The following is a 27,765-nucleotide window of genomic DNA, read 5'->3' on the forward strand; positions in this document are numbered from 1 at the left end:
TGCCAGGGGCTAGACTCCAGTTATATGAATTGTAGTCACCAAAGAGGAAGTTTAATAGCTATGTCCTAACAGGTCAGCCCAGTCAAAACTAGCAAAAATCAGAATCCAGATTTGTGTCCTGCACTGGCTTGACAAGTGCTGTGAAGAAAGAATTCTTAGATGGAGTGATCTCTGTCGTCCAGGAAAGTTAGTGCCTGTGGCATCCATCCACTTCACCCACAACCTCTCTGGAACTCTAGGGACCCATCCATAAGGGCACAGATTTTTCCCAGAAAATACACGAGGCATAACCGAATCATATGTATACAGAAGTGAGTCTCAGGTCAAAAGTTCAGCCTGATGCGCTGATAAATTTATAAAACACCAAGAATCCAAGTAAAAGCAACTCTAGGGACTCACCCAGAACCCGTACAGGACAGCGTTAGAATATACCAGAGAATGAGGGCAGGCTCGACAGGCATTTCCACTGAATGCAGCACGTAAAAGGGATCCAAAAAAATCCCCTTACTCACCCCCCGGGGGCCCCTTTTGTGTTGTTCTTGCCAACGCAGCAGCCGCCCTGCTATATAGACCCGGCGCGCGGCTGGGGCCTCATCGCCCTGAACTCGCATCATCCGCTGTCAATCAGCCATGGGCAAGGTAAATGGCACACAAGGGAAATAAAATGGAGGGGGGGAAATGCCTTTATACAGGATTTATTACGGGGAGCTAATGGTATAATTTTGAATTATTCTTCCTTGCAGATCACCTTCTACGAGGACCGGGGCTTCCAGGGTCGCTGCTACGAGTGCAGCAGCGACTGCCCCAACCTGCAGCCCTACTTCAGCCGCTGCAACTCCGTCCGCGTGGACAGCGGCTGCTGGATGCTGTATGAGCGCCCCAACTACCAGGGCCACCAGTACTTCCTGCGGCGCGGAGACTACCCCGACTACCAGCAGTGGATGGGCCTCAGCGACTCGGTCCGCTCCTGCTGTCTCATCCGCGACGTGAGTTCCGCTTGACTCCAATCCTGCCGCCTGAGTGTCCTGCAGTCTATTACGATGGGTGTTAAGGCACGGAGGTTTTCCTTTAAATACACTAAGAGTTAAGTGGCCTTTCGGAAGCTGACAAAGCCCTGTTAGATCTAGGCGCGCGCGCGCACACACACACACACACACACACACACACGCACGCACGCACGCACGCGCGCGCGCAGAGAATATAAGAACGAATTCCCTTAGGGAAAGAGTTTTGTTTTTAATTTTTACTGCCATTAGGTCAATCAGAGCTTGTCTGTAACAAATGTTAATATCATAGCAGATGTAAGGCAAGTGGGAGCCAGTTGGGCATAAGAAGGCAGTATTTCTAACAAGTCAGTTTTTAACCTATAGTAAAGGAATTGATAATGAACAAATCTGATAGTTTCCAGTGCAGATTAATAAATATGGACAAGTCTATTGTTAATTAAGCCGTTCAAAGATATTGTCCAATTCTGGGAAAAGTAATTTTTCTTAATTTGGAAAGTCAATTGAATTCTGGTTTCAGACTATTTAAACAAAATTTCCACCAAAGGTGTAGTTTTTAAAAATCTTATTTTAAAAAAAATCTTATTTTAGTGGTAAATTTATGTGTATATGTATATAATGCGGGCTTCCCTGGTAATCCAGCTGGTAAAGAATCTACCTGCAATGCAGGAAATCCCAGTTCTATTCCTGGGTCAGGAAGATCCGCTGGAGAATGGATAGGCTACCCACTCCAGTGTTCTTAGGCTTTCTTTCCTGGTGGCTCAGCTGGTAAAGAATCTGCCTGCAATGTGGAAGACCTGGGTTCGATCCCTGGGTTGGGAAGATCCCCTGGAGAAGGGACCAGACTAACTACTTCAGTATTCTGGCCTGGAGAATTCTATGGACTGTATAGTCCATGGGGTCCCAAAGAGTTGGACATGACTGAGTGACTTTCGCACACTCACATGTACATTTGGGAAATAATACTCATATTAAAATATTAACAAAATACTTAGCATTTTCCTCCCAAATATAAGTTTGAGTTATAACATAGGAATCAAGAAATTAGGGAATTAAGTATTAGGAATCAAGATATTTGATTTCTTGATTGAGTCTAAACCAGACCTTGAACCTCGTAAAAATTCCACCTCCCACATTAAAAAAATGGAAAATTAACATGCAAATATTTGTTAATATTTGCTAGTAGAATATGGATCACAGCAATTTCAGAGTCTCAGTTCTGACATTGCCCACCTCATGTCCCAACCTGCCAAGTTCATCTCCTGTTTGATTGCTTTTTCTGCTCCTTCTCTGTGTGGACCGAGCAGACAAGCTCCCATAGGCTGCGGCTGTATGAGAGAGAGGACCAGAAAGGCCTCATGGTGGAGCTGAGCGAGGACTGCCCCTGCATCCAGGACCGCTTCCGCCTGAGCGAGGTCCGCTCGCTGCACGTGCTGGAGGGCTGCTGGGTCCTCTACGAGATGCCCAACTACCGGGGGCGGCAGTACCTGCTGCGGCCCCAAGAGTACAGGCGCTACCAAGACTGGGGGGCCGTGGATGCCAAGGCGGGCTCTCTGCGGAGGGTGGTGGATTTATACTAAAATAGGTTCACACTACCACTTTCTCATTTTGGAATCTAATAAAGTATTTAGTCTGTATTGTTGGCAATCGCTGGCTTCTGTTTTTCTTTCATTGTGTACCAATTAATCCACCTGTAAATGCTCCCCGTTAAAGGCTGAGAAGTGGATACGGTGGGGGGCAGGGAGATCTCTTCCAGAAAAGAATCAAGGTAGAATGAGTTTTGAACAAGGGTCAGGAGTGGAGGTGGAGAACGGAGGGAGCCTGTCTGAGAATAAAGGCAGATTGAAGGAGAGAAATGGGGGATTTCTCTGGTGGCCCAGTGCTTAAGAATCTGCCTCACAATGCAAGGAAATGGGTTCATCCCTGGTTGGGGAACTAAGATCCGACATGCAGCGGATCAACTAAGCCCTCATGGGGCAACCACAGAGCCCCTGTACCACCTCAAGGAAAGAGCCTACATGAGGGCAAGGAAGAACCTGAGTGCTTCAACTAAGACCCTGTGCAGCTAAAAAATCAATAAATATTCAAACGAGAGAAATGGGAGAGGGTGACTGGGGAAAAGCCGCATTCAACTGAGCGCCTAAGGAACAGCATTCTAGCAGTTTCCTTCTGACCCAAGAAGCAGTCATGAGCCACAGAGAGACACAGATGAGTGGTGAAGGGCAGCCCATTTGCAAAAAGCATGATTAGACTACATAAGGAATTGTAGCTTTGTTTCACTTTCAAGCAGAGTATTATACAACTAATGCCAGGGCTGCCATCAGTCATTGGCATACTTTCGGACTCAGTTGAAGACCCTCCTTCTTATTCCAAAATAACTCCTGATTAGAGTGCACCCCTTGGCCTGTTCAGCTACTGGACCAAACACTGTGTGAATTTCAGAAACTGCAAAGTGCCCAGCTAATGCAAGTAAATTAATGAGATAGACATTAACATTCTAAATAGATTTGCATAATATAGTGTGCTGCAAACAATAAGAAGTTCTTTACCAAAAAAAGGGCTCAAATTTAAAGGCACATTAAAGAAAGTCATAATTTCTAGGGTGTTTTGAAGTAACATCTGCTTGCTCTGCATATTTTTACCCATAGTGAATATGCAGCAAAGCCCTGCATAGTTTTTAATGAAAATTCTTTCCTCAGAGAAAATTGTTAATATTTTTAATTTGAAATTTTGCCTCCAAAGTGAAAGTCTCTCATAACCTTACTACTTTATGCATCCTATAAAGAAAGTGGAGGAGTCCTTCTGAGTCCCCCTTTTCATTCCTAGCCCTTTTTTACACTTGGTGGGTATGCTTCTCAAAATGTTCCCTAATTTATGTAGCTGTCTCATGAAGCACATGCCTTTTTCTCTACAAGAATGACATTATGCTGAACATATTAGTGTGCAGCTGGCTTTTAAAGTGTAATGTGACATGGATATCTATCTAGGTAAGCACCTTGTTTTGTTAATGGCTGCATTGTGTTCCCTTGTTGGAGATCTGCTGGATTATTTAATTATTTATTCATTGGTAACTGGGCTTTTCCAATTTTTCTTTTACAAACAAGGCTACAATGAATATCATTGGATATATATCTTTATCTCTGCATGCATGCTGCATGCTAAGTTGCTTCAGTCACGTCCCACACTTTGCGACCCCAGGGATGGTAGCCCACCAAGCTCCTCTGTCCAAGGGGTTCTCCAGGCAAGAATACTGGAGTGGGTTGCCATTTCCTTCTCCAGGGAAACTTCCCGACCCAGGGGTCAAACCAGCATCTCTTTATGTCTCCTGCATTGGCAAATGGTTTCTTTACCACTAGTACCACCTGGGAAGCCCCATCTATATCTATACATGCTATAGTTTCTGGAGGACAGAGGCTGAGGAGTGACACTGTCACTCCTAGCACAGGTTATTTTTTCTTTCAATGGACTGCTCAATTATTAGCCACCAGGGAGCCTAACTTCTTTGAGTTAGGAGTGTCGCTATTTACTGAGCACCTACCATAGGCCTGCCGTGTGCAGCACTGGAAATGAAAAAAGAAAGCAAACAGGTTATTGTCCCTCCTGCGACAGAACTCTACACAAAAATACTAAACACTAATAATAAACGATTAATACATGATCACTTTTTTGGTCCAGTGCTTCCCAAGTACTAAATAATATGCATACATATCTAATCACTTGTTTAACAAATACTGTTACTGCACAGTTTTAGGGCATCCCATGACCCATTTCTGGGGAAAAAATGGAGCAATGTTTATCTCTGTATTTTTTTGTGATAACTGTTTTTATTCTTTAACATTTAGGGAGGGAAAATATTTCCCTGGTATGATACACACATTTAGAACTTCCTTACATACCTTGGGCTTCCCTGATAGCTCAGTTGGTAGAGAATCTGCCTGCAATGCAGGAGACCCCGGTTCCATTCCTGGGTCGGGAAGATCCTCTGGAGAAGGAATAGGCTACCCACTCCAGTATTCCTGGGCTTCTCTTGTGACTCAGCTTGTAAAGAATCTGCCTGCAATGTGGGAGACCTGGGTTCGATCCTTGGCTTGGGAAGATCCCCTGGAGAAGAGAAAGGCTACCCACTCCAGTATTCTGGCCTAGAGAATTGCATGGGCTGTATAGTCCATGGGGTCCCAAAAAGTTGGACACAACTGAGCCACTTTCACTTTACATACCTTACCTTTCTGCGACACCTTTTTCTCTTTTATGGAACAACAAGTCCAGTGAAAACAGTTTTCAGTGAATAGGGGAAAAAAAAATTAGTTTTGACACAACAGACAAAAGATTGCATGGCAGGAGTAGCTAATTCCAGCCTTTGGCCCTTTGGCTAATTCTACCCCCATCCCATTTCTACCTTTCTGCTCCTTTTTCTAGCCCACTAGTCTCTTTTTTATAAAGAATTATGTGGACCATTTTTTAAAGTGTTTATTGAGTTGATACACTATGGCTTCTGTTTTATGTTTGGGGTTTTTGGCCCTGAGGCATGCAGGCTCTTAGCTTCCTGACCAGGGATCGAACAGGCACTCCTTGCATTGGAAGGCAAAGTCTTAACCACTGGACCACCAGAGAAGTCCCTAGCCCACTAGTCTCAAGGTACAAACCTCCACTGAAATCCTCCTGTCCTAAGGAGAAATGTTAACAATCCAGAACTGCCCATTTTTGCGCTAAAAATAAACATGCTTGAGATGCACATATAGCAATTCTAATAATAATCCAAACATTTCACAAATGACTTATTTTCTTTCTTTTTTTTTCACACAAAATCACTGAGAGCTTACAATCCAACATGAAGTATACTGCATAAAAAATTATTACAAGATAATGGTTATAATTCCCTATGCTGTACAAGACATCCTTGTTTCTTCTCTATTTTATATATAGTAGTTTGTACTCTTTCTTTTCTTTAGAGCCATGCTGCCCAGCATACAGGATCTTAGTTCCTGACCGGGATCAAACCTGTGCCCCCTGCAGTGAAAGCTTGGACTCCTAACCACTGGGCCACCAGGAAAGTCCTACTAGCTTGTATTTCTTAATTCCATACCCCTAATTTATCCCTCCTCCCTTGGAGGGATAAGTTCTGAAATAACTCTAGAATAAGATTTGAAAATATTATAACAGACTCTCTCACCAGCAATTGCTTGCCATATTTTTCACATTCTTGAAAACAAGTGGGTCTCAATATTTTAGATTTCTCAGACCAATTTTCTTTAAATAAGAATTAACACAGGATTGCCAATTTTTATTTTGCTGAGCAAGAATATTTGTAATTAAAAACTAAACAACAGTAAATCAAAACTAAGCACCATTTATTATTGAATCATTTTATATTTAAAAAAAACACATTTTAAAAAGAATATTTCAACCCCCTCAAATATACAAGTTTCTAATAAAGTGTGGTTCAGATCAAGAAAATAGGCATAGGAATATTGCTTCTGTTTATAGGTGTTTTGTTTTTGTTTTTAATTTGGAAAAAAAAAAAACTGGTAGAAACTGGGCAGAGTTTGAAAACTCTTGTTTGGGATTACAATTCAGTGCCTTCAAGGGCTAGGGAGATGATATAAATACAGGCATCCCTCAAAGACATTGCAAGTTCAGTTCCAGACCATGACAATAAAGCAAATATCACAATAAAATGAGTCACAGGAATTTTTTGGTTTCCCAGTGCAAATAAAAGTTATATTTATGCTATACTATAGTCCATTAATAAATGCAACAGTATTATGTATAAAAACAATGCAAAAAAGAGTGGATATATGTAGATGTATAGTTGATTCCTTTTGCTATACACTTGAAACTAATACAACATTATAAATCAATAAATTTACTATACTCCAATAAAAATTAATAAAAACAATATACATATCTTAATTTAAAATACTTTATTGCTAATCAAGGCTAACCATCATCTGAGCCTTCAGCAAATCATATTCTTCTTGCTGATGGAGGATCTTGCCTCATGCTGATGACTGCTAACTGAACAGGCTCCTGGTTGCTGAAGGTCATAGTGGCTGTAGCAATTTTGTAAAATAAGACAATAACAAAATTTGCTACATAGATTGATTCTTTCTTTTACAAGCAATCTCTGTAGCATGCAATGCTCTTTAATAGCATTTTACCCACAGTAGAACTTTTTTCAAATCCTACCACTGCTTTATTGAATTTATGACATCAATTTCATGTAATAGTCTAAATTCATTGTTGTCATTTTGAGAGCCTTCACGAAATTTTCCCCAGGAGTAGATTTCATCTCAAGAAATCACTTTCTTTGCTTATCCATAGGAAGCAACTCTTCATCCATTAAAGTTTTATCATGTGATGGCAGCAATTCATTTACATCCTCATGATCCACTTCTAATTCCAGTTCTCCTGATATTCCCACCACATCTGCATTTAATTCCTCCACTGAAGTCTTGAACCCCTCAAAGTCATCCAGGAAGATTGGAATCAACTTCTTCCAAACTCCTATTATCACTGATATTTTGATTATTTCCCATGAATCGTGAATGCTCTTCATGGCATCTAGAATGACAAATCTTTCCAGAAGGTTTTTAATTGACTTTGCCCAAATTCATCATAGAAATCACTATTTATGGCAGCTAAAGGCTTATGAAATGTATTTCCTAAATAATCTGATTTGAAAGTCAAAATCACTCTTTGATCCATGGGCTGCAGAAGGGATGTTGTGTAAACAGGAATGAAAATAACATTAATCTCATTGTACATCTCTATCAGAGCTACTGGGTTACCAGGTGCCTTGTCACTGACAGTACTATTTTGAAAAGAATCTTTTTTTGGAACAGTAAGTCTCAACAGTGAGCTTAAAATATACAGTAAACCAATGTTGTTCTATCATTCAGGCTGTGGTGGTGTTTCATTTATAGATTACAGGCAGAGTAGATTATGCATAATTCCGAACGACTCGGATTTCTGAAATGGTAGATGAGAACTGGCTTCATTTAAGATCACTAGCTGAAAAAAAAAAAAAAAAGATCACTAGCTGAATTAGCTCCTAAAAAGAGTCTGTCCTTTGAAGCTTTTAAGCCAGACACTGACTTCTCCTCTTTAGCTGTGAAAGGGCTAGGTGGCAACTTCTTCCAACATAAGGCTGTTTCATTTAAATTGAAAATCTGTTGTTTAGTATAGACACCTTCATTAATTATCCGAGCTAGATCTCCTGGATGACTTGCTGAAATTTCAGCATCAGCACTTGCTGCTTCACTTTGAAGTTTTATGTCATAGAGATGGCTTCTTTCCTCAAACCACAAGAACAACCGCTGCAAAGTTCAAACTTTATTTCTGCAGTTTTCTCACCTCTCTCAATCTTCATAGAATTGAAAAGAGTTAGGTTCTCTTTTACTCTCATTTAGGTTTTGGCTTAAGGGAATGTAGTGTCTGCTTTGATAGTCTATCCAGACTACTCAAACTTTATACATATGGGCAATAAGGCTGTTTCACTTGCTTCATTAGTGCATTCACTGGAATGCGAGTGTTCATGCATGCTCAGTTGCTCAGTCATGTCCAACTCTTTGCGACCTTGTGAACTGTAGCCTGCCAGGCTCCTCTGTGCATGGAATTTTCCAGGCAAGAATAATACTGGGGCCATTTCCTCCTTCAGGTGATCATCCCCACCCAGGGATCAAATCCATGTCTCCTGCACTGGCCCACCTGGGAAGCCTGTTCACTGGAGTAGCACTTTTAATTTCTGTCAAAAACTTTCCCTTTACAACCACATTTTGGCTAACTGTTTGGAGCAAGAGGCTTAGCTTTCAATCTGTCTCAGCTTTCAACGTGCCTTCCTCACTAAGCTACTTACACTAGCTATACAAATCATTAACCCTGCGTGCAACAAATTCCGAATCTGAACTAGTCCCTTTTTTCTTCACTTTTGTTTGCAACCATGTGAATATGTATAGAATGACTAAGGGTTACTTCCTAGACCAGAGCTCAGGATAACAGGATGGTTCTTTCTTGCTCTCCCTCCATAGACAATTCCCAGGCAACTGGTGCAGAGCTCTGCTTCTGGCCACAGGTGCAAGGAGCGTTAGGTCTTAACCTATGTTCACTTAGCATACTACGGTATTGTGTATATTTGTCACGCCTACAATTTTCTGTGAAAGTGATAGTTGCTCAGTCATGTCCATCTCTTTGTGACCCCGTGGACTGTAGCCCCTCCAGGCTCCTCTGTCTATGGATTTTCCAGGCAAGAATACTGGAGAGGGTAGTCGTTCCCTTCTCCAAGTGATCTTCCCGACCCAGGGACTGAACCCAGATCTCCTGCATTGCAGGCAGATTCTTTACCGTCTGAGCCACCATAGAAACCCCAGAATTTTCTGTAAAGCATTGAAATTAAGCCACATTTTGGCCCAAGACATTTACATTTCAATTGTATGAGAAGTGTAGGAGGGTTTCCCTAATTCTTCACCCAGGCTGAAATAAAGCCTTTCCTCTTCCCAGTTAATGAAAAAAGCCAAACCCCAAATGCCCTCATTTTGGTCCTTTAATTGGAAGTGGAAGTGTTAGTTGCTCCGTCGTGTCTGACTCTTTGTGACCTCAAGGACCCCCAGGCTCCTCCATCCATGGAATTCTCCAGGCAAGAATACTGGAGTGGATTTCCTTCCCCTCTCTAGGGAATCTTCCCGACCCAGGGATTGAACCCAGGTCTCCAGCACTGTAGGCAGATTCTTTTCTGTCTGAGCCACCAGGGAAGGCCCTTGGGCCTTCAGTTGCATCCTAAACTTCAGCTGTAGCTGCATGTCAGCTGAGTCAGTGGTCCCCACTGACATCCCCATACTGCTTCTCTAGGTAATCTCTGGGACTCTGCATTCTGGTTGTTTCTCGTATTTTACTATTTTCACATTATCTACACTCTCCCCACAGAAACAACTCTGAGCAAAATGATGATTTTTTTGTGTGTGTATTTTTATTTTTCATTATTATTTAAAAATTTTTTAATTATCATGATGATTTTTATTCTTTAGATTCTGGCTGAGTATACTGCACTAGGCTAACATAAGTAATTCTGCAAACACATGACTGACATACTGGATAACGAGAACTGAAACATCATATTGTGCATAACTGGTGTCTAATCCATAAACGTCAACTTACAAAGATTTAAGACCCAAAGTAAACACAAATATTTCAATGAGTCAACATAGAACTGTGACTAATTCTTTGAACATGGAAAAGGCTAAAGGCACAGGTCATCTTCCACTCCAGTGCTCTTTCCAGTTCATCAGATTATCCTCTTCCAGACTGATAAATGCTTTTTAAAGACTTGTTCGAGTCCCAGCTTCTACATATTTATTTCTCATTCCACCCACACCATTCCAGCTATACTTCCTTTTCGTGTTCATGCAATTAATTTCCTCTAAGTCAAAAGCTTTGTGTAATCTTGTTCCCCATCAAACAAAGGTGTATCTAGAGCCCATCAGAAACAGGTTTCTTAGGAATTTGATTTTCTTTTACAATAAACTCCAAGAGTTGGTGATGGACAGGGAGGCCTGGCGTGCTGCGACTCATGGGGTCGCAAAGAGTCGGACAGGACTGAGCGACTGAACTGAACTGAACTGAAGGGGTAATCTGGTTTTGTGTTTTAAATGCATTACTTTTTCTTATTTCCTTGAACTTTCAGGCTTTTCCCTTTTATTTTATTTAACTTTTTATTTTATATTGGAGTATAGCCAATTAACAAATTGTGACAGGTTCAGATGGACAGCAAAGGGACTCAGCCACACATACACATGTATCCACTCTCCCCCAAACCCCTCTCCCATCCAGGTTGCCACATAATGTTGAGCAGAGATCCCTGTGCATTACGTCCTTGTTGGTTATCCATTTTAAATATAGCAGTGTGCACATGTCCATCCCAACTCCCTAACTATCCCTTCTCTCCACCTCCCCCGCCCCAACCATAAGTTTGCTCTTTAAGTCTGTGAGTCTGTTGTGTTTTATAAATAACTTCAATTGTATCATAGAAAGTTTCCTTTTATTTCTTCTTTCTGAGATTAAGCATGTTAAAGCTATTCTCTTTTTAATTACAAGTAGCCAAGATGAAACACCTAATCTTCAGTCTACTTCCATGCACAACCGCAACAAAATTAGACCAAATGCTGAAGATCTATATGTGTTGTTTTTGGTTTTTCACCATACCGAAAGTTTGAAATTTTGGGAACCCTCTTGGGAAAACATTATAACTTCTTACACTTTTTAATGAAGAAGCTCTCTTAAAGGACTAATTTGAAATTTTCAATATTCAGTAAAGGTCATTTCTTTCTGATTAACAATTAGCATTCAATGTTATGGCACATACTTCTTAGAGCTTAATTTCTATTTGCCATATCAAGACTCTGCCTTTTTTGTTGGGCCACTTACATTTTCTTGTTTTTCTCCAACTCATAGAAATAAACGATTGGACTATATATGAAATGGCTGAAGCTCTACTTCTATTATTAAATAGACAATGTCCCAGATGGCTTTTTTTTTTTTTTCCAAACTGGCTCATCTAGCATCAGCCAGTGGTAGAAACTCCAGAGAGAATGGGACCAAACCCCACAATGAGCCCCATGGACTCTGACAGCAAAGAGTGAAAAGAGAACACAAACATCCCCTCCTCACCCGGGGCCCCTTTTGTGTTGTTCCTGCCAACGCAGCAGCCCTCCCGCTATATAGACCGCGCGCCGGCCCCACCGCCCTGAACTCCATCCCCGCGTCCAGCAGCCATGGGGAAGGTGAGCCCCGCGCCGGCGGGAGGGGCCCGCAGCCCGGCTGGAGGCCAGGCCTCTGAGCCTCTCCTTCCCTTCCTTGCAGATCACCTTCTACGAGGACCGGGGCTTCCAGGGCCGCCACTATGAGTGCAGCAGCGACCACTCCAACCTGCAGCCTTACCTGGGCCGCTGCAATTCGGCGCGTGTGGACAGCGGCTGCTGGATGATCTACGAGCAGCCCAACTACCTGGGCCCGCAGTACTTCCTGCGGCGCGGCGACTACCCCGACTACCAGCAGTGGATGGGCCTCAGCGACTCGGTCCGCTCCTGCCGCCTCATCCCCCACGTGAGTCCACTTCCGTAGCAGATCCGGGCCTTGTGGACCCAGAGGGGATAGTTTCAGGCAAACGTTCAACATTTGGAGTGGTGATCGTAAAGAATAACTGAGAGTTTGAGAAGGAAAGTAAGCTATTGTATATTAGTTCAATATAATTTGCCCGGAACAAAAGCAAATTGTTGCCCAGGTACCAGTTAATCAACAAATATATATTGAGTAAGAATGCATTTGCAGCCCTGAGCATGTATAAGGTAGAGGTCCTGACCTGGAATTATTTGCAATGGAGTTGTAGAAAAACCACTAATATCACTAATATTACAAAGAAAAGTAATTAGGTGCTACTTTCTGAGCAGATAGGAGTGGAAAAGGATACTTTTACAAGGGTTAGTTTTTGTAACACCCTTTCCCCTTTTTGCTCCCCGCTTGTATGTTTTAGTTTTCCCTACCTGTACAAATAAAAGTGCTTTTTGTCAGGGGAGAGTGACACCGAGATTTTACATGTGGGCTACACAGAGTTCACATCTGTGTTAAAACACTAAGGTTTTTGAAAAGTTAGTCCTTGGGCTGACTGATTTTTCTCTCTCATTTTCCCTCATTCATAACTTATTAAATGAAAATCAAGCATTTAACTGAGAGACTTCAGAAGCATCTAAGTCCTTGGTGATTTTTCCAAGATTTATTTAAAATTCAATGTAGGGTCATTCATTTCATAAACTGATTTTCCTGTTCAAACACACATGCTTGAAAAACTTTAAAAAAATCTTCAAAATGGCAAAAATAGTAATAAGCTGTTAAAGGTTTGGTTTCTCTATGGTACAGCGTCCTGAGCATGGTTAATAGTTTGTCCTGGGAAGTATATGAATATATTAAAGTATAAGAGTTCCTTCTTAATGTTTAGTCACACTTTATGATCTTGAAAAGTTACTGAATTTTCACCTTTGAAAGTGAGGAGTATATAAAGATTCAGAAGTAATTCATTTTTAACTTATATTTGAAAATGGCTTGAGCTGGCCAAACTGAATGGCATGAATGTGTTGGAATCATTTCACGGTTTGTCTTTCTCCTCTTTCTACCTCTGGATGGGCCAGGCTGGCTCTCACAGGCTCAGACTTTATGAGAGGGAAGATTACAGAGGCCAGATGATAGAGATCACTGAGGACTGCTCCTCTCTTCAAGACCGCTTCCACTTCAGTGAGATTCACTCTCTCAATGTGCTGGAGGGTTCCTGGATCCTCTATGAGTTACCCAACTACCGGGGGCGGCAGTATCTGCTGAGGCCAGGGGAATACAGGCGCTACCATGACTGGGGGGCCATGAATGCCAAAGTGGGCTCCTTGAGAAGAGTCATAGATATCTATTGAAATAAATGCATCATTTCTCAATCTGGAAACTAATAAAGTATTTTCTGTTTTCCTGGCGCTGGCTTGCTTGTGCTTTCAATTTGTCTTACTTTTATTTTATTATTTTATTTATACACTCACACACACACACAAGATACAAGTGGAAATCAAGGTGTATGATCTTCAGATAACAAAATTCTCTCACTAGAACTATGCTTTCATATGAAGCAGAACTGTACAGCTTGTGAAACACGTTCATAATACATATCTTATTTGATTCTCTGGCCTTTAAACATGTTGTTGCTTCAGACTAGTTTGCTAGAAATCTCTCCAATTCTTCTTTGAGGTGTGAGGATCTGAAAATTGAAGTTCAAAGATGGTGTGACCCACTTTTCAAATCAAGGATTCTGAAGCTAGTTACCACAATGGGCTTTAGAAGATTTTTTAATTCCCTAAGTTGTATGCAAAAGTTGAGTTTACACATCTCTGGCAGACTCTCTCTATTTCTCTCCTTTTATTAGTGTGCTTTTTTTTTTTTAAGTATTTGATATTGATTCTGAGCTGATCTCATGACACTTTCTGGACATTGAAACATAAGTGGACAAATGCTGATGGTTCTGGAAAAATTTTTGTCTTCCTGATAAAAGGAAATAGCTGCCCCAGGTTCCCTCTTATTTCAGGCATTTTACATTCAAGAGGTGACAAGCATGAGGGAGAAGCCACAGTTTCAGAAATGCTGGCCTGCATGTGGTCAAGCCACTGAACCAATGCTAGCTATTAGTCAGGGCCCTCCAGAGTAACAGAACCAACAGGATCTCTATAGATATGAAAGAAGGTGGAAGTGTTAGTCTCTCAGTCGTGTCCGACTCTGCAAGTCCATGGACTGTAGCCCACCAGGCTCCATTGTCCAAGGGATTCTCCAGGCAAGAATACTGAGGACCAGCTCAAGTGGGTAGCCATTCCCTTCTCCAGGGGATCTTCCCAACCCAGGAATCAAACCCGAGTCTCCTGCATTGCAGGCAGATTCTTTACCATCTGAGCCACAAGGGAAGCTTAGATGAGGAGATTTATTCTAGGAACTGGCTCATGGGATTATGGAGGCTGAGAAGTCCCATGGTCTGCAAGCTGCAGAATCAGGAAAGCTGGTGGAATAATTCAGTCTTGAGTCCAAAGGCCTAAGAATGAGGAGTGCTGATGTCTGAAAACAGAAGACTGATGTGGCAGCTCCTGCAGGTAGAGAGAGTTACACTCTCCACCACCTTTTTGATCTATGCAGGCCCTCAACAGACTGGATAAGGCATTGGTAGAGGTGATCTTCTCTACTCAGACTACCAATTCAAATCCTAATCTCTCCCAGAAATATCCTCACAGACACACCCCAAAATAATGTTTTGCCAGCTATCCGGGCATCCCATATCCCAGTCAAGTTGACATAAAATTAGCTATCACACAAGGCCAGCAATCCTTTACTTTGAAACTTCTTGTAATGGGAGTAAAATAAACTCACACTTTTTTTATGCCACTGTCATGGGTGTTCTGTTATTTGTAGTTCAATACACATTCCTGGTTGACACAGAGCATATGTACCTTTTTCCAAGGTAACTGCTTAGAACTTTATTCAGAGACTCAAGGAAATTCCTAATGGAAAATCTCTACACCCCCACCCCCACCCCAAAAAGAAGAAGAGAGGGAGAAAGTGAAGGAGGGAGTGCGAAGGTAGAAGGCAAGTCATTACAGAGCAATGAACTCATGTGATATTTAACATATTTCAGATTGGAGATTATCTAACCTAGATCACTCATTTTATGTAAGGTAATTAAGGTCCAGTTTGAATTTCAAACGGTTAATAATAGAAGTACATCAGAATTCAGAACTCACAGTTCAGAATATCAGAGATTTTTCCATTATGGAATCAGGATGATTCTTGTCAAAATAATGACAGCACTAGTGTACAGATTCTTACCATGAGGTTATTGCAAGCAACTAACCAGGAATTGAATTAGATATATAGGATAATCCACAGTTGCGTTCCCTGCATGCATGCACGTGCATGCTCAGTCACGTCTGACTTTTTGTGACCTCATGGACTGTAGCCCGCCAGGCTCCTCTGTCCATGGGATTTTTCCAGGCAAGAATACTGCAGTGGGTGGCCATTTCCTCCTCCAGGGGATCTTCCAAAACCAGGGATCGAACAGCATCTCCTGTGCCTCCTGCATTGGAGGCAGATTCTTTACCACTTGAGCCACTGGGGAAGCCCAGTATTCTGTCTACATATATGCAAATATGATATCCACACAGTTATATACATTTATAGCTGTATATGTATACTCTCCATATGTATGTTTATATATGTATTAATATATTATCTGTATAAGGTTATAGGGAAGTATAACATTGTTATCATTTACATTCTCCTGCTGCTTATTGTCTTACTTGCATTTCATTGCTAGAATCGTAGAAAGGAGGAGCGGTGATTATGTTTGTACTCAAAAACTAATCTGATCAAGTCATTTCCCTGATTAAAAGCTTCTGATATTGTTCCACTGCCCACAGAGAAAAATGCTACCTTTTCAAGAATCTGGTGACAGATTCCTCTCCAATTACCAGACCCCAGTCATCCTTTACTCCCATCTTTTCTAAGCAAATGAAGCTTTGCTCACATCTTTTTCTCACCCAGATCACTCTTCCCCACCTTCCTCCTGGTGAACTACTCACCCTCCAAAGCTTGATTAGTTGTTGTCATTGTTCAGTCACTCAGTTGTGTCCAACTCTTTGTGACCCCATGGGCTACAGCACACCAGGCTTCCCTATCCTTCACCATCTCCCGGAGTTTCCTCAAATTAGAATGTACCCTAATCCCTTGGCCAAAATGGATCTGAATCAGTTACATACATTAGACTGAAAGTAACCAAAACACCATACCAAATGGGTAAGCAATATGGAAATCTACTCACATGATAGGAAGTCCTAGGGTAGCCCAGGATTTAGGGATGGTTGATTCAGCAGCTCAACACTATCATCAGGGTGCAAAGTTTTGTCCATTTCCCACAATATTTAGCATATGTATCATCCTGAAGCTGGTGTCCCTGGTACCACAGCTGTTAGCTGCAAATGGGAAACTATACAAGGAAGGGTGAGTGAAGGAAAGAACCTACCAAGTTTTGCCTACAGCACAATTGTGTCCAGAGCACTAAATCCCAGCATTAAAAAAGACTTTGAAATATTACCAGTTCTTAAATGCAAGCTTTGGTGGTGTAAGATAGAATGAAATGAGTAAATAGGAAAAAAGGAAGAAAACCCAAGGAGGGAAAGGTACTAATAAAAAAAACTTAAGACATTAATTTTATTAATTATTGTCTTATTATAAAGTAAGAGGACTGTAAGTTAAAATAAACTGTTTTAAATGCTTTTTAATTCCATTTAAGTCACTAGGATTTATCCCATTTTAACATTTTCTTATAACTACAGGAAAAAATTTTTTTTTGCCACATCATGCAGCTTGTGGGATCTGTTTCCCAGCCGAGGAGAGAGCCCTTGGCAGTGACAGCATGGAGTTCTAACCCACAGTAGAATCATTGAAATCAAGAAATTAATTTTGAAAAATTAATATTAATTCCCTTTTTTTTCTTGTTGCTAACGGAAGACTTTTAAAATCATAGTAAAATATACATAAAATTTACCATTATAGCCATTTTTAAGTGTACAATTTGGTGGCATAAAGCACATTCACATCATTGTGCAGTCATCAACACTATTTATCTTCAGAACTTTATCATCATCCCAAGCTGCTATACTCATTACACTATAATGCCCCATTCCCACCTTCCCACAGCCTCTGGTAACCACCATTCTACTTTCTTTCTTTATAAATCTATTCCAAGTATCTCAAATGCATTGAATCATATAATGTCTGTCCTGTGTCTCACTTATTTCAATTAGGATAGTGTTTTCAAGGTTTGTCCAAGTTGTGAAATTTATCAAAATTTTATTCCTTTTTAATGCTGAATAATATTCCATTCTATACATATACCACATTTCATGTATCCATACATCCATTCATTAAAGGGCACTTGTGTTGTTTCTTCCATTTTGCCATAATAAAGAATGCTGTGATGATCACTGGGGTATAAACAGCTGCTTAAGTCACTGCTTTCAATTCTTTCGAGTATGCCTAGAAATGCAAATGCTGAATCGTGTGGTAATTAGATGTTTAATTTTTGAGGAACTACCATGCAATCTTCCACAGTGGCTCTACCATTTTATAGTCCCATCAACAATGCACAAGTTTTCCAGTTTCTCTGACATCCTCACTAACACTTATTTTCTGTTCTGTTTTTTATAATAGTCATTCTAATGTGTATGAAGTATCTCATTGTAGGTTTAATTGCATATCCCTAATGTATGGATGTGAGAGTTGGACTGTGAAGAAAACTGAGCGCCAAAAAACTGGTTCTTTTGAACTGTGGTGTTGGAGAAGACTCTTGAGAGTCCCTTGGACTGCAAGAAGATCCAACCAGTCCATCCTAAAGGAGGTCAGTCCTGGGTGTTCATTGGAAGGACTGATGCTGAAGCTGAAACTCCAGTGCTTTGGCCACCTCATGCGAAGAGTTGACACATTGGAAAAGACCCTGATGCTGGGAGGGATTGGGGGCAGGAGAAGGGGACGACAGAGGATGAGATGGTTGGATGGCATCACCGACTTGATGGACATGAGTTTGAGTAAACTCTGGGCATTGGTGATGGACAGGGAGGCTTGGTGTGCTGCGATTCGAGGGGTAACAAAGAGTCGGACACGAATGAGCAACTGAACTGAACTGAATGATTAGCAATGTTGAGCATCTTTTCATGTGCTTATTGGCCATTGTATTATCTTATTTGAAAGAAAGTGAAGTTGTTCAGTCGAGTCCGACTGTTTGCAACCCCATAGACTTTTTTTTTTAACTGCTCCAGTCAATGAAAGGTAAATTTTATTGAGGCCCCAGGGCCATGGGGCTTGGGCATGAGGTCACCCTGCGGTCAAAGGAGAAGCTGGCAGAGGGGCTTTATTTAACCTTCTTCTTGGGGTGCAGGTTGTTGGTTTGGCCTCACTTCTTCTTGCAGCAGTTGACAGCACAGAGGTGCAGGCGAGCATAACACTTGCGGCAGATCATCTTGTCGCAGCTATATTTCTGAGCGAGCTGGCGGAGGGAAGGCTCAATGGTGCTGCCTGGCAGACGAAGCACCAGGCGCAGGGTGGACTCTTTCTGGATATTGTAGTCTGACGGAGAGCAGCCCTTCTCCAGCTGTGTGCCCACGAAAATCAGACGCGGTTGGTCAGGCGGGATGCCCTCCTTGTCTTGGATTTTGGCTTTGACATTCTCAGTGGTGTCACTGGGCTCGACCTCAAGGGTAATGGTCTTGCCCATCAGAGTCTTCACAGAGATCTGCATCTTTGAGTCTGCTGCTTGACCACCTCATTAAAGAGAAAGGGCAAGCCCTTTTTTTAAATTGGGGTTTTTTTTTTAGGGGGGCATTGTTATTGTTTTTGCTGAGCTGTATCAGTTCTCTGTACATTTTGAATATCAATCCTTTATCATACATGATTCACAAAAGTTTCTCACATTCCCTGGGTGGCCTCTTCACTCTGTTGATAGTCTCTGATGCACAGACATCTTTGTTTTGACAGACTCCAATATATCTATTGCCTATGCTTTAGTGTTACATCCAAGAAATCATTGCCAAGTCTAATCTCATGAAGATTTTCCTCTGTGTTTTCATCTAAGAGTTTTGTAGCTTTGTGAAGCAAACTCACTTAGAAGGACAGCGTGGATAGTGGAGTTCAGTTTATCACACTGGCTGGTCCGAGGCAGAATTTCCTCTGTAGCCAGGGACGCTGACTGATTTTTGTGACAACCTTTTATACCCAAAGTGTATTTGTATACCCAAAGTCCACCTGGGACAATGTTAGTAAGAGATACAATCAGGTTACAGCCATAGACTTACATTCTAAAGCTATCTTGATGTAAAGTTTAGTCTACATCAATAAGCATTATTAAGATTACTTAATGGACCTTGCTTTCCTTCTGGCTCTGAGAGATCTAGGTACGGGGTCTGCCTGTTTGGGTTTTTATCTGTCTGGGAAGCCTGCTTGGCTGTTAGTGTTTTATCTCTATGGCCTCCCTAGTATGCAGTCCAAAGTTCACCAAAGTGTAAGATGCAGCTCCTTTTCTTTTAAAAATGGAGTCAGTCCAGTCAGGGCAACCTGCTCCTTTCCTTCTTCAGGTTTAGTTCTTATATTTAGGTCTCTAATTCACTTTGAGTTAGTTTTTGTATAATACTCTTTGTAAGGTAAGGCCCCAACTACATTCTTTCGCATGTGGATATCTAATTTTCCCAGGACTATTGTTGAAAAGACTGTGTTTTCTTCATTGAATGGTCTTGGGAACCCTGTCAAAATTCACTTGACCATATATGTAAGGGTTTGGGTCTATGTTCTCTACTCTTCCATTTGTCCATATGTTTATCTTTATGCCAGTACCACACTGTTTTGATTAGTGTGATTTTGTAGTAATTTTGAAATCAGAAAGTGTGAGAATGTCAGCTTTGTCCTTCTTTTTCAAGATTGTTTCTGGGGAGTTCCCTGGTGTCTGGGGGTTAGGATTTGGCACTTTCACTTGCAGCTCTCCAGGTTCAACCCTTGGTCTGGGAACTGTGTGTACTTAGTCATTCAGTCCTATCTGACTCTTTGTGACCCCGTGGGCTGTAGCCCACAAGGCTCCTCTGTTCATGGGGGTTCTCCAGGTAAGAATACTGGAGTGGGTTGCCATGCCCTCCTTCAGGGGATCGTCCCAACCCAGGGATTGAACCCAGGTCTCACGAATTGCAGGCAGATTCTTTACTGTCTGAGCCACCAGGGAACTGAGATCCTGCAAACTACGTGGTAAGGCCAAAATTAAATAAATAAAATTAAATTAAAAATTGCTTCTCACACACACACACACACACACACACACACACACACAGAGTTTTGGATATTTGGGATCCCTTGAGATTCTATCTAAATTTTAGGATGGGTTTTTCTACTGCCACAAAAAATATCATTAAAATTTTACAGGGATTACATTGTATCTGTAGACCACCTTGGGAAATATTCATATCTGAACAATATTAAGTCTTCCAATCCATGAACATAAGATGTTCTTCCATTTATTTATATCTTCTTTTCTTCAGCAATGTTTTGTAGTTTTCAGTTATAATATACTCATGTTAAAATTTTAATATATGTTGACTATTTTCCATATCCTTAAATACATTCTTTGTGAATATGACTTTTGATAGCTGTGTAGCATCTCATCAGAGAGATGCTCTAAAATTTACCTAGTTAATGCACTATTTTGTACATTTCATTAGAATCTAATTTTTCATATTATAAAGAGTGTTTTGATAAAATGCCACTGTGCATAGCATTTTCATGTACCTTTAGCTATTTCCTTTGGACAAGTTCTTACAGGTGAAAGTATTAGGTCAAAGAAGTGAAAATTAAGAGGGCTTTTTTTGTGGGAGAGGAATGAGGTCATTTTTATTTTGGTAAAAAAAAAACACATAGCATGAAATTTACCATTTTAACCATTTTTTAAACATATAGTACAGTGAAAGTGAAAGTCGTTCAGTAGTGTCCAATTCTTTGCGACCCCATGGACTATACAGTCTGTAGAATTCTCCAGGCCAGAATACTGGAGTGGGTAGCATTTCCCTTCTCCAGGGCATCTTCCCAACCCAGGGACTGAACCCAGGTCTCCCGCATTGCAGGCAGATTCTTTGCCTACTGAACCACAAGGGAAGTCCAAGAATACTGGAGTGGGTAGCCTATGCCTTCTCCAGTGGATCTTCCCAACAAAAGAATCGAACCAGGGTCTCCTGCATTTAAAGCGGATTCTTTACCAACCGAGCCATCAGGGAAACCCAACTCTTTGTGACCCCATGGACTATACAGTCCATGGAATTCTTCAGGCCAGAATACTGGAGTAGGTAGCCTTTCTCTTCTCCAGGGGATCTTCCCAAACCAGGGAGCAACTATTGCTAACTATTTGGATGTTATTATGCAAAGATCTCTAGAACTTTTTCATCTTGTCAAACTGAAAGGAGATTTTAAAATACTTGTCCATGGTGATTTTGTCTTTTGATTTTGGTCACAACATGAGCCATGTGGGATCTTAGTTCTCCAACCACGGATTGAACCCATGCCCCCTGCATTGGAAGCACTGAGTCTTGACCACTAGACCTCCAGGGAAGTCCTGACAGTGGTTTTCAAAATATGGTCCTATGATTTTAATTTTTTCCTCCTTTCTTCTTCTCTATAATTTTAATATTTCTATAAAATTAGAATTTTTGAAAGAAACAATGTGAAAAAGTCTTAATAAACTTATGTGTTTCAAATAAAATTTTTCAAGGCAAACAGTTTTTTGTCTTTAGGCTTAAGTAACAAGAATCCAGACTGAGGAATGAAACAGGATGTATCACAGTTGCATATAGTTGAGGACAAGATCCTTCTAAAGCAGTGGTTTGCATCCAGGGTTGATTTTGCTCCCCAGGGGACATATGACAATATCTGGAGACATTTTTGGTTGCCATAACCATGAGGGTAATGCTAATAGTATCTAGAGGATTGAGACCAGGGATACTGTTCAATATCCTCAAATACAGCAGACAGACCTGCACAATTGAGATTTTTTTGACCCAAACTGTCACAACAGTATGAGGTTGAGAGAATCTGTTTTAATGAGTGGAGCACCAGAAGAAGCTGGTGGAGGTGGGGTGGGAGGGGTTTAAGGGAAGGAAAGAAGACTCCAGCCTGTGGAACCAGAATATTAACCAGAGAGCAACCAGGCTTGCCCAGGAGCCAGGGAAGGTAGAGAAGGGAGAGTCTTTGCAGGACTGTAGGATTATGAATCTGTTATATTTGCATATAACTTTGAATTTGTATGCAGCTGAACTAATTAGTCAAGGCTATTAGTCAAGACCATAGTCTTGTATAGATGTGAGAGTTGGACCATAAAGAAGTCAGAGCACTGAAGAATTGATGCTTTTGAACTGTGGTGCTGGAGAAAACTCTTGAGAGTCCCTTGGACAGCAAGGAGATCAAACCAGTCCATCCTAAAGAAAATCAATCTGAATACTCATCAGGACTGATGTTGAAGCTGAAGCTCCAATACTTTATCCACCTGATGTGAAGAACCCACTCATTGGAAAAATCCTGATGCTGGGAAAGACTGAGAGCAGGAGGAGAAGGGGATGACAGAAGACGAGATGCTTGGATGGCATCACTGATTTAATGGACATGAACTTGGGCAAACTCTGGGAGATGAGGAGAGACAGGGAAGCCTGGCATGCTGCAGTTAATGGGGTGGCAAAGAGTCAGACAGGACTTGGGGACTGAACAACAACAACAGAACTAATTAGGCTTAGCCCTTAATTTGCAAAATTATTGGTTAAATAAAAAGTTAGTGTGTGACTAATAACCACCATGAGTTGCCTCATGAACTCCAGAGTTGGGAGCTTCCTGGGAGACACTGGCTGCGTCTGGAGGTGACCCTGGTCCACTCCGTCTCCAGGGAGCAGAGCCGAGCCAGGCGCATGAACAGGGCTTCCTGGGGTCCAGCGCCCACCACCTTCCTTCCCCCGGTGTAATGTCTGCTGCATCCGCTCCTGAGCCGGGAGGACGGAAGAAGGCTCTCTCGGGGAAATCCCATCCTCCTTCAACCGTCCTGGGCAGAAGGCAGGGGCCTCTGTGTCCCACATCCTCACACCAAGGAAAAGCTCTCTCATCTAGACGCCTCCCGCTGGGGCCCACCCTGACCTCTGACCCGGTCACTACCCCGTGTTGTTCCTCAAAAAGAGATCACTTAGAATATTTAAAAGATAAATAAAATATTTCAGTACAAGTGTTAGCCCGGTTAAGCGCTTTTGCTCGCTCCCCATCTCCTGAATAGGCTTCATTTAAAGGCCCCAGAGGCTCCAATGACAGTTTTACGCGGGTCATCAGTTCGAAAGCTCTGGAGAGTCTAAGAGAAAACATACAGTAAGTCCCCCACCCCACCCCCGCCGTCATTATATAGAAAAGAGACAGAAAGGAAATCCTCCTCACCCGGGGGCCCCTTTTGTGTTGTTCCTGCCAACGCAGCAGCCCTCCCGCTATATAGACCGCGCGCCGGCCCCACCGCCCTGAACTCCATCCCCGCGTCCAGCAGCCATGGGGAAGGTGAGCCCCGCGCCGGCGGGAGGGGCCCGCAGCCCGGCTGGAGGCCAGGCCTCTGAGCCTCTCCTTCCCTTCCTTGCAGATCACCTTCTACGAGGACCGGGGCTTCCAGGGCCGCCACTATGAGTGCAGCAGCGACCACCCCAACCTGCAGCCCTACTTCAGCCGCTGCAACTCCATCCGCGTGGACAGCGGCTGCTGGATGATCTACGAGCAGCCCAACTTCCAGGGCCCGCAGTACTTCCTGCGGCGCGGCGACTACCCCGACTACCAGCAGTGGATGGGCCTCAGCGACTCGGTCCGCTCCTGCCGCCTCATCCCCCACGTGAGTCCGGTCCCCCTGGGCCTGCCGTGGGCTCGGGTCACACCGAGGCCCCAGCGCCGTGGTCAGACTGTGGGACGGTGGCCTTCCTTTGCTGGTTCTAACCGGGTTCTCTTTTCCTTTATAATATCTCTTAATTGAGAATGCAGTGCTCTTAATTGAGATTTTATTTTCCTTTATTAAAATTAAACTCACCTCTACTGGGGAAAAGTGGCATGGTATTTGTTCAGAGTGCCTATGGCACAGGCGATGAACTCCTCACACTCGGGTGGTCTTAGGCTAGTCCCTGGACTATTTCTCTCTTTCCTCACCTGTAAAATGGGGCTACTAGGGAAGTTAATTCCTAGAGCTGTGATGAGGTGGGAAAGAGATTGCCTGATACCTGGCAAGCCACCCTTCCCCCTCCAAGTATTGACTACTTTGAACATCCAGGGTCTCTCAAGTCCTGCTTTTTTGATTCAGCAAAACAACTAACCAGCAATGTGACTCCAGTAGCCCCTGCAAAGTCATTGCTATCCAAATAAAGCCCAAGCAGCCTGGAATTCCACAGTTAGGGATGCTGTAATTTGACTGTGACCGAGTCCTATGGAAAATGTACCACTTTGGGTAAGTTTGAAAGACCCTCAGAGGGTTTAATGCCTTGATAGGACCCAGACTGGCATTAGGAGCCTGGAAATCTCAGCTTCCACCTTCCAGGCCTGACTCTTCTGGTTACAGCCTGAAAGTTCTAGTCATTAGTTTCTCATAAAAGAAGACAGAATGGTTGCCCCACATGTGTCAGGCGGTTGTGAAGATCAAAATTAGGTAACGGACATGTGAACCCTTTGCAAACCATGGAAGATGCCTTATTAGCAGTTTTTTTATGCCTCAGAATGAACTGCTTATGAGAACCTTTGCTAAGGAGAGCTTGACGGTGGAAGAAGGGAGACTGAATACGTACCTGCCGGGAAGAAACAAGCAGATAAAAGCCAAGTGCTCAGAAGAGACAGACAGGATTCACCCAGGACTAACAGCCTCCCTTCCATTTTCCTAAACTTCATATAATCTATTGATCTAGACAGGCCTCCCTCATGATTTTGAGCTTCTGTTTTTATTAATAACCTTAAAGTGTTTTCCCGGGTCATATGTTAGAGCTGAGGACTGAAACCTAACCATTACGATGGCTCTTGCTTTTTAGGACTTCAGAATAGCAGGACTCAAAGCAGAAAGGAAGGGATGAGGAGATGTCTGGTCCCAACTGCTGCCAATCTGTGCCTTACTCTGGGGAAAGCAATTCTGCTTTCTCTCTCCCCAGCCTCTTCTGAAGCTACTGAGATCCAAACTAATGCCTCTTGCCAGGGATATATTTGCCTTTTAATTTTAAAATCTAATTATTTTTATATCCTCCAAGGAGAGCTCCAGACCACTGTAAGTCAATGGTCTTTATAAAGGAGAGAACAAAAATTATATATAAAATTGCTACTTAAGAATGGTACTAAGTAGGTACTAAATATGATTCATATAGGTTGTGGTCCTAGAAAACTCTAGGGAGCACCATGCATATCCTTTTTATTTTGGCCACACCCCACAGCATGTGGGATATGAGTTCCCCAACCAGGGACCAAACCCACGCCCACTTCATTGGAAGGGCGGAGTCTTAACCGCTGGACCACCAGGGAAGGCCTGCGTATCTTGATCTACGTGAATGGCACTCTCTTCAATTTTGCAGTGTGCAGTCTACCCAGCTGTATACAGTTGACCCTGGTATTGGCTGTCTTTTTGTCATCTTTGATATAGAAAAAATTTTTAAATGCCCATTCCCCAAGGGGTGTGAGTGATTGGTGGCTAAAGACTAGGTTTTCTGACTTTTCCCATCTGTTGATTGCTGAACCCACAGACCAGCTCCCACCGGCTGAGGATCTATGAGCGAGAGGACTACCGAGGCCAGATGGTGGAGATCACAGAGGACTGCTCCTCACTCCACGACCGCTTCCACTTCAGTGAGATCCACTCCTTCAATGTGCTGGAGGGCTGGTGGATCCTCTATGAGATGCCCAACTACCGGGGGCGGCAGTACCTGCTGCGGCCGGGGGATTACAGGCGCTACCACGACTGGGGGGCCGTGGATGCCCGAGTGGGCTCTTTGAGGAGGGCTGTGGATTTCTATTGAAATATTTTTACTCTACCTTTTTCTCCATCTGGAAGCTAATAAAATATTTCCTGTGTGTTTCCTGCAGTTACGTAGCCTTCTTTTCCTTTCAGACTCCTTGGGTGGACTCAGAAAAATAAAAGCTAAGAATAGTGTGGCTTTTCTTACACGTGTCAATAGAAAGCATGGCTAGCAATTAAGAGGACGGGGTCTGGAAAGAATGTCTGGGTCCAAACACTTACTTACATCCTGGCATGTAAAGTCAAGTGGGCCTTAGGAAGCATTCCTATGAACAAAGCTAGTGGAGGTGATGGAATTCCAGCTGAGCCATTTCAAATCTTAAAAGATGGTGCTATTTAAGTGCTGCACTCAATATGCAGGACTGAAAAAGATCAGTTTTCATTCCAATCACAAAGAAAGGCAACACCAAGAATGTTCAAACTACCATACAGCTGCATTCATTTCACATGCTAACAAGGGGATGCTCAAAATCCCTCAAGCTAGACTTCAGCAGCATGTGAACCGAGAAATTCCAGATATACAAGCAGGATTTAGAAAAGGCAGAGGAACCAGAGATCAAATTACCAACATCCCACATACCATGGGGCAACTAAGCCCGAATGCCACAACAAAAGATGGAAGCAATGAAGATCCTGCATGCCACAACTAAGACCTGATGCAGTCAAATAAATAAATAAATATTTTTAAAAGACAATAAAGGAAGTGTTAATAAAAGGAAAATAAAGAAGTGTTACTACAAAACAGTAACCCATAAAAAGGAATGCAGTTGACTCAGTTCTAATGAGGTGGATGAACCTAAAGTGAATACACAGAGTGAAGTAAGTCAGAAAGAGGAAAATAAATATCGTATATTAACATATACATATGGAATCTAGGAAGATGGTACTGATTAATCTATGTGGAGGGCAGCAGTAGAGATGCAGACACAGAGAACAGACTTGTGGACATAGGAGGGGAAGAAAAGGGTGGGACGAATTGAGGGAGCAGCACTGAAACGTATGCAGTACCATATGTAAAATTAGATAGCCAATGAAAGTTTCTGTATGGTGCAGGGAGCTCCAATCCCGTGATCTCTGACAACAGGGAGGGGTAGGATAGGGTGGAAGTTGGGAGGGTGGGGACATACATAGACCTGTAGCTGATTCATGTTGATATGTGGCAGAAACCAACACAATATTGTAAAGCAAAAGTGAAAGTGAAAGTTACTCAGTCGTGTCCAACTCTTTGTGACCCCGTGGACTGTAGCCCGCCAGGCTCCCCTGTCCCTGGAATTCTCCAGGCAAGAATACTGGAGTGGGTTGCCATTCCCTTCTCCAGGGGATCTTCCCGACCCACGGATTGAACCCAGGTCTCCTGCATTGCAGGCAGATTCTTTACCATTTGAGCCACCAGTGAAGCCCATGCTCCAGTTAAAATTATATAAATTAAAATAATTTTTTTTAAAAAATCCACTAACACTATGGCTTCTTCCACAAGGCACGTGACCCCATTCTCCCCCAAGAGGTCTCAGCTATCCAGCCACTCAGACCTCTGAACTGGAAAAGGTGGTCGTGTAAGAATCAACACAAGCTATTAAAAACCTTTCCATTCTCACTGCCACTCCTTCTCCCATGACCTTTCATCGAAATTAT

The 27,765-nt window shown here is 42.4% G+C and overlaps 4 protein-coding genes across 5 annotated transcripts; 3 read left to right on the forward strand and 1 right to left on the reverse strand.

The window, feature by feature from the left end:
* Positions 1–630: 630 nt before the first annotated feature.
* LOC133060456 (gamma-crystallin C) lies at positions 631–2,584 on the forward strand. The gene is made up of 3 exons (XM_061147936.1): positions 631–639; positions 744–986; positions 2,312–2,584. The coding sequence occupies exons 1-3, from the start codon at positions 631–633 to the stop codon at positions 2,582–2,584; spliced, it is 525 nt and encodes a 174-aa protein (XP_061003919.1).
* A 9,183-nt stretch (positions 2,585–11,767) lies between these two features.
* LOC133060457 (gamma-crystallin D) lies at positions 11,768–13,450 on the forward strand. Its single transcript, XM_061147937.1, has 3 exons — positions 11,768–11,776; positions 11,856–12,098; positions 13,178–13,450. The coding sequence occupies exons 1-3, from the start codon at positions 11,768–11,770 to the stop codon at positions 13,448–13,450; spliced, it is 525 nt and encodes a 174-aa protein (XP_061003920.1).
* A 5,063-nt stretch (positions 13,451–18,513) lies between these two features.
* On the reverse strand, positions 18,514–18,858 carry LOC133060459 (ubiquitin-ribosomal protein eL40 fusion protein-like). 2 transcript variants are annotated; one of them, XM_061147939.1, is made up of 2 exons: positions 18,756–18,858; positions 18,514–18,668 (listed from the first exon to the last, which is right to left on the reverse strand). In XM_061147939.1, the coding sequence occupies exons 1-2, from the start codon at positions 18,856–18,858 to the stop codon at positions 18,514–18,516; spliced, it is 258 nt and encodes an 85-aa protein (XP_061003922.1). The 2 variants fall into 2 exon arrangements, with proteins under 2 accessions (XP_061003922.1, XP_061003921.1); XM_061147938.1 differs by having other exon boundaries at positions 18,514–18,858.
* A 4,710-nt stretch (positions 18,859–23,568) lies between these two features.
* Positions 23,569–26,134, forward strand: LOC133060460 (gamma-crystallin F-like). Its single transcript, XM_061147940.1, has 3 exons — positions 23,569–23,666; positions 23,746–23,988; positions 25,862–26,134. The coding sequence occupies exons 1-3, from the start codon at positions 23,658–23,660 to the stop codon at positions 26,132–26,134; spliced, it is 525 nt and encodes a 174-aa protein (XP_061003923.1). The 5' UTR covers positions 23,569–23,657.
* The last annotated feature ends 1,631 nt before the right edge of the window (positions 26,135–27,765 follow it).

Source organism: Dama dama, chromosome 8, assembly GCF_033118175.1.
Source record: "Dama dama isolate Ldn47 chromosome 8, ASM3311817v1, whole genome shotgun sequence".
Lineage (NCBI taxonomy): Eukaryota > Metazoa > Chordata > Mammalia > Artiodactyla > Cervidae > Dama > Dama dama.

Excerpts from the sequence above, each read along its gene's own strand:
- LOC133060459 (XM_061147938.1), bottom strand. The coding sequence starts at position 18,858 with ATGCAGATCTCTGTGAAGACTCTGATGGGCAAGACCATTACCCTTGAG.
- LOC133060457 (XM_061147937.1), top strand. Across the intron at positions 12,099-13,177 it reads CCTGCCGCCTCATCCCCCAC|GCTGGCTCTCACAGGCTCAG; the intron begins GTGAGTCCACTT and ends TGGATGGGCCAG.
- LOC133060460 (XM_061147940.1), top strand. Across the intron at positions 23,989-25,861 it reads CCTGCCGCCTCATCCCCCAC|ACCAGCTCCCACCGGCTGAG; the intron begins GTGAGTCCGGTC and ends CTGAACCCACAG.
- LOC133060456 (XM_061147936.1), top strand. Across the intron at positions 987-2,311 it reads CCTGCTGTCTCATCCGCGAC|ACAAGCTCCCATAGGCTGCG; the intron begins GTGAGTTCCGCT and ends TGGACCGAGCAG.